General features: G+C 54.3%; 1 protein-coding gene across 7 annotated transcripts in view; it reads right to left on the bottom strand.

Moving 5' to 3' along the window:
- Positions 1-3,680, bottom strand: part of B3GNTL1 (UDP-GlcNAc:betaGal beta-1,3-N-acetylglucosaminyltransferase like 1) — a 120,474-nt gene extending 116,794 nt beyond the window's left edge. For all 7 annotated transcript variants that reach the window (XM_033181734.1, XM_033181735.1, XM_033181731.1 and 4 more), the window contains exons 1-3: positions 3,602-3,680; positions 748-864; positions 550-649 (exon numbers count right to left, since the gene is read on the bottom strand). In XM_033181734.1, the coding sequence (XP_033037625.1) occupies positions 550-649; positions 748-864; positions 3,602-3,616 (232 nt within the window). In that variant the 5' untranslated portion in view covers positions 3,617-3,680. The remainder of the gene's footprint in view (positions 1-549; positions 650-747; positions 865-3,601) is intronic.
- Positions 3,681-6,000: the final 2,320 nt, after the last annotated feature.

The following is a 6,000-nucleotide window of genomic DNA, read 5'->3' on the forward strand; positions in this document are numbered from 1 at the left end:
CCTACCCAAGAAGAAGAAATTTCAGGTCTACTAGGTTCTTTCTTTCCTTTCTTTCTTTTCTCTTTGTCTTTCTTTCTCTCCTTCCTTCCTTCCTTCCTCTCTCTTTCTCTCTCTCTCCTTTTTGAGATGGAGTCTTGCTCTGTCACCCAGGCTGGAGTGCAATGGCATGATCTTGCTTCACTGCAACATCTGCCTCCTGGGTTCAAGCAATTCTCCTGCCTCAGTCTCCCAAATAGCTGGGATTACAGGCATGTGCCACTACAACTGGCTAATTTTTGTATTTTTTGGTAAAGATAGGGTTTCCCCATGTTGTCCAGGCTGGTCTTGAACGCCTGACCTCAAGTGATCTGCCTGTCTTGGCCTCCCAAAGTGCTGGGATTAGAGTTGTGAGCCACCGCGCCTGGCCTCTACTAGGTTCTTAATAAGTGGCAGACCCATTTACCACCAGGATACTTTTTGTCAGTATTTGAACAACAAGAAACTGTTTCAGTATGTAAGTTGATAAGAAACCACGAGTTATAGTCTAATAATCTAAGCATGTTTACTTACCGCCTCGGGGAGAAGGAGAATCGTGCCCCCCAATGATCACGTGGACACCAGAATCTTCCAGTTTCACTCTCCATTTTTCAATGATAGCCCCAGACTTGTCCTGAAAGCAGAACACTGGCAGGTCAGGAAACTGCCCTCAGAACAGTCAACCGTTGCTGACACTGGGGCTGAGTCACCCGACAGGAAGTTGATACAAACCTTACTGGCATCATTGAAAACAGACAGCTCCATCGTGCCTTCAAAGTCCTGCTGCAAAACAGACCTCAAACATTCATCCAGCCATGGTTCAGCATTGTGGACTGGGAGGATAATAGACTGGAATTCAAAAAAAATGGATTAATAGAAGTGTGTAAACTTAGTTCCCTTTCCATGGCTCTAATTTACCTCCCCTTCACCATCCGCACATATGCCGTGACAAACAAAAGGTGTCCACTCCTTCTCTCCAGGCCCTTAACATGCCCATAAGATTTTTTATGCCTTAGCTTTCCCTGAACTGCCTTCCATATGCTTTTGAAAGGGGGAAAAAAAAAAACTGAAAGGACTTTGGGAGGCCGAGGCGGGTGGATCACGAGGTCAGGAGATCGAGACCATCCTGCCTAACACAGTGAAACCCCATATCTACTAAAAATACAAAAAATTAGCCAGGCATGGTGGCAGGCGCCTGTAGTCCCAGCTACTCGGGAAGTTGAGGTAGGAGAATGGCGTGATCCTGGGAGACGGAGGCTGCAGTGAGCTGAGATCGCGCCACTGCACTCCAGCCTGGGCGACAGAGTAAGACTCTGTCTCAAAAAAAAAAACAACAAAAAACAAACAAAAACAAAAACAAAAACAAAAAAACTGAAAGGCATCAAACTGTTCCCAATTCAATGGTAAATCATAAGTTTTCCAATGACTGATCAGAAACATCATTTTGGTTGAAACAAGTATCTGGGTATCTTCCAACCCACTCATGGAAATAACTGGTTGGTCATTTTCTAGGTGGAATAAGCATTTCAGCAAACCATGTTAGAAAATCTGCAACAAAGTAACCCCTTTAAGTAACCCCTGGCCCACAAAAAACAATGTTTTAACAAAGTATTGGGCAGGCCCTGTTCAGAGAATGGAGCTGAGCAAACGGGAGTCCTGAGGTCCATCTCTGGATTCCTCTGTTCTACCTTCGTTTCGGGCTGACTTGGCACTAGCATTGTCCTTTTCTCATGAAGCCCAAAACAAAAACTTCTAAAGTGGGATGGAGTAAAACCAGTGAAACCCAATGCCAACAAAACAACTGACTTAACAGGAGTTAGGTCTTAATTTTATACATTATAACATTAAGTGATACAGAGCAATACTCAGATATTAGTCTGTCCTCACCCTTAATTTATATCCAAAAAGGAAAAGTTGAAATTGTGTTGAAAACACAATTTAGTCAAGTTCTTTATAAATGAAACCTCACTCTATCCCTTCCTGGACTTAGGTTTATATGAATAAAACAAGTTCTGGCCGGGCGCAGTAGCTCACGCCTGTAATCCCAGTACTTTGCGGGTCCAAGACGGGTGGATCATCTGAGGTCAGTAGTTCAAGACCAGCCTGACCAACATGGAGAAACCCCATCTCTACTAAAAATACAAAATTACCCTGGTATGGTGGCGCATGCCTGTAATCCCGGTTACTCAGGAGGCTGAGGCAGGAGAAACGCTTGAACCCAGGAGGCAGAGGTTGCGGTGAGCCGAGAGCGCGCCACTGCACTCCAGCCTGGGCAACGAGAGTGAAACTCTGTTGAAAAATAAATAAATAAATAAAACGAGTTCCCTAATTTATTTACAAATTTACCTTAGTTTGGATTTACTTAAAGGAAAAGAAGGAAATAATTTTTCTCAAGATCTACAAAATATAATGCTTCTATCAAAGATAGATCTTGATTACTCTGTCCCCAATTTTAGTAAGACTGGAATAAACAAGAAAAAAGGCTGGAATTAAAAAACAACAACAACAAAAACAAGAAACATGCTGAGCCTTTGGGTGACTGCTGTGGTTGTTCACTGCATCAGTCTGTTGGCTGGGTCTGAACCCCGAGGCCCTCTGCTTCTGCCTCTCCCGGCAGCATGGGGAAAGTGTCTGGGACTTGTGGGCAGGTTTTCAGGGCAGGTGTTAGGGTAAGTGCTGGGCACGTAGGCAGGTGTGTGGGCACTGAGCAGGTTGCGGGTAGGTGTGTGGGATATGCAGGCAGGTGTGCAGGGCAGGTGCATAGGCAAGGGTAGGGCACGGGCATGTATGCAGGACGCAGAGCAGGTGTGTGAAGCAGGGGTGCAGGCACAAGACAGGTATGTGGGTCATGGGCAAGCGTGCCGGGAATGTGTGAGGGCAGATGTGTGGGGCACGGGGTTGTGTGGGGGCACACGGACAGGTGTGCAGGCAGGTGTGTGGGGCACGGGGAGGTGTGCGGGTGCGGACAGTGTACAGGGTGTGGGGCAAGTCTGCAGACCAGGTGTGTGGAGCGCAGGACAGGTGTGCAGACCAGATGTGTCGGGTGCGGAGGCGAGGCAGGTGCGCGGGGCACGAGTGTGGGGTGTGGGGCAGGTGTGCAGGCTTGGGGCAGGTGCGCGGGAGCGAGGCGCGAGCGAGGCAGGTGAGGCGGAAGCGAGGCAGGTGTGCCGGCGCGGGGAAGGAGCGCGGGGCAGGCAGGCGGGCGGGGACGAGGTAGGTGGGCCGTCCGCCCACCCCACGACCAGGTGAGGGAGAACTGGGAACTGCCTGAGCTCCTAGCCCCAAAGCTTCAAAATTATAACGAGGAAGGTCGGTGAGGAGGCAGCGTTCGCGGGACTGGGAGCAGGAAGCGCAGCCCGAGCTGCAGATCTCGGCCGCGCCCCGTGGGCTCCAATCCCGAGAGCCCCCGCACGCGCAGCCGCGCTCGCCCGCAGGGCCTAAGGGCTGCTCAAGGTGGAGGCCCCGGAGGCGAGCCCGAGAGGCGGTGCGGGGCTGCGGACCCAGGAACGGGAGAGGCCTGGAGGGAGGGGTGAGGGACGCGAGGACCCAGGCTGAGCGGCGGGACGCCCTCCCCGATGGCACCTACCACGTGGGCCTGCATGGCCTGGCGCTCCTCCGACGCCCCGCCCACGCCGGCTGCGCCAGTCCCGCCGCTTCGGCCTACGGCGCCTGCGCAGGCAGCAGGTCTGCGACCAGGAGGCGGGTCTGAGACCAGACAGCCTCCGATTGGTGCAGAGCGGCGTCCATCGGGATGGGCCTGCCCGAGGGGCGTGGTAGGGGCGGGGCTGCTAGGCGTGGGGCGGGGCCGGGAGGTCGCGGCCTCCGCCTTCCGCCCTGGGCCACGCCCCGGCCCCGGGTCACCTCTGGGGCCTCCTCCTCGTCCGTGGCAGCCTCCTGCCCTCCCCTGGGGCGGGCGTCCCAATCTCTGGTCCCCCAGTAGACGCCGCCGCGGGGAAGGCGGGGCTGTGCGAGGGCGCCGCGCTGCAAACCCAAGCCAGGCGGCCTGGAGGTTGCTGTAAAGCCTCAAACGAGGCTGATGTGTAAAAGAGTCGTTGCGTTTCACCCTGGCTGTGCCACCTGACCGGGAAGGACGAGGGGAGTGGGGAGAGCAGGGCGTGCAGGACACGCGACGGCCCCAGGATGGGGGTGAGGGGTGAGGCCCTGACCCCACTGTGAGGTCCTCCAGGAGGAGGGGTGCCCAAAATGAGGTCCTGACCCCACTGAGGTCCCCCAGGAGGAGGGGTGCCCAGGGTTAACTCCCCTAGGAGGAGGGGTACCCGGGAATGAGGCTCTGACCCCATCGTGAGGTGCCCCAGGAGGAGGGGTGTCCAGGATTGAGGCCCTGAGCCCACCAGGAGGCCCCCCAGGAGGAGGGGTGCTCAGGAGTGAGGCCCTGACCCCACCAGGAGGTCCCCCAGGAGGAGGGGTGCCCAGGGTTAACTCCCCTAGGAGGAGGGGTACCCGGGAATGAGGCTCTGACCCCATCGTGAGGTGCCCCAGGAGGAGGGGTGTCCAGGATTGAGGCCCTGAGCCCACCAGGAGGCCCCCCAGGAGGAGGGGTGCTCAGGAGTGAGGCCCTGACCCCACCAGGAGGTCCCCCAGGAGGAGGGGTGCCCGAGGAAAGACATGAGCCCAGTGGCTCCGGTACCCTCCACCTTTGCCCTCATTTCCGCCTCCCCATGCAGCCTTGGGAACTGCAGGGCTGGGAATCCGGAGAAGGCGGCCAGAATCTGGAGGAGCTTGGAGGTGGCCTTCCCTGCCGGGAACACAGGCCAGGCCCCATCTGTATCTAACCTTGTACTGGAGGAGCACAGAGCGGATATCTCCAGATGTGAGTCCTGAACGCGCGGCCGGGAACCCCAGCAGTCCTGAACTTGTCAGGGGAGCAGCCTGCCATGAGAGGTCTCCCAGGCGGCTGTAAGGCCTCTGGAACCTCCCTGCTTGGAGGAGGTTGACTGGGGACAGGGCCGTGGGGGTCAATCAAAGGGACTGCTACCATTAGCCCTGTGCTGCCTGCACACAGAGATTAAGCCCACTTGTGATTTGTTCCAGCTGATCTGAAGTAATGAGTAATTCACAATTAACGAGCACGGCTGTACGCAGCCCTTCCTGGACAAATCCTTGACTGTGTAAAACTAAGATTGAATGCAAACCATTCTGTCAATTAGCCGTTACAACAAAGCCAAACTTCTGTTAAGCATCACTTCGTAGATGATTCTTTTTCCTTAAATTGCCTCCTTGTCTGCAAAGCCTGTTTTGCAAGTGGAATGCTTAAGTCACATGAGTGAAAATGCAGCCTTATTTATACTTTAGCAAAAGCAACCTGAGAATTTGCTTCCAAGGACCTCATGTTCTCCAGAGGTTGGGGTACGAGGAGTCACTTCATTGTAAAGGACTCGGTAAAAAGTAGCCCTGTAGCTGCCAGAATGCACTGTAGGCTCATGACAAGGTGGTAAGGGCCAGAGGTGAGGGGCCGCAGATGGCTTCTGCACCTCCACAGCACACGGTATCCAGAACTAGGCTGGCCTCCCACCTTCCTTCCTGCACATTTCCTGCTGCCAGAAATTTGCTTTTCACTGACTTCCCCCTAATTCAAATTTGATTAGAATCTCCTCTTTGGGAACATTCAAAGTGCCAAGGTGCATTTCAGAAATGCAAGGTTGCAGGGGCGGGGTCCTGAAATCCAAGGGTGGTGGGGCCTGAGATCACTGCCCTGGCAGTAGGAAGATCCTCGGGGAGTGGCCGGCAGAGGGCCTGGACCGAAGGCACTGACGCCCTACCCTGGAGAGGCACAGGACAGGGGGCCTGGGACCTCAGAGCTGGCCGGGTTGAGGTTGTGTGGTCATCATTCAGAGGGAAGTGAGGTGGGGAGGAAAGATGAACAGCGTCGTGTGGGCAGCAGCGGAGGAAGTGACACAAGATGCCCCACAGCTTTGGGTTCACTGAGTGGGCAGTTATATTTATTTATTTTATTTTATTTTTGTA

The sequence above is a fragment of the Trachypithecus francoisi genome, unplaced genomic scaffold (assembly GCF_009764315.1).
Source record: "Trachypithecus francoisi isolate TF-2019V2 unplaced genomic scaffold, Tfra_2.0 Lachesis_group20, whole genome shotgun sequence".
Taxonomy (NCBI): Eukaryota; Metazoa; Chordata; class Mammalia; order Primates; family Cercopithecidae; genus Trachypithecus; species Trachypithecus francoisi.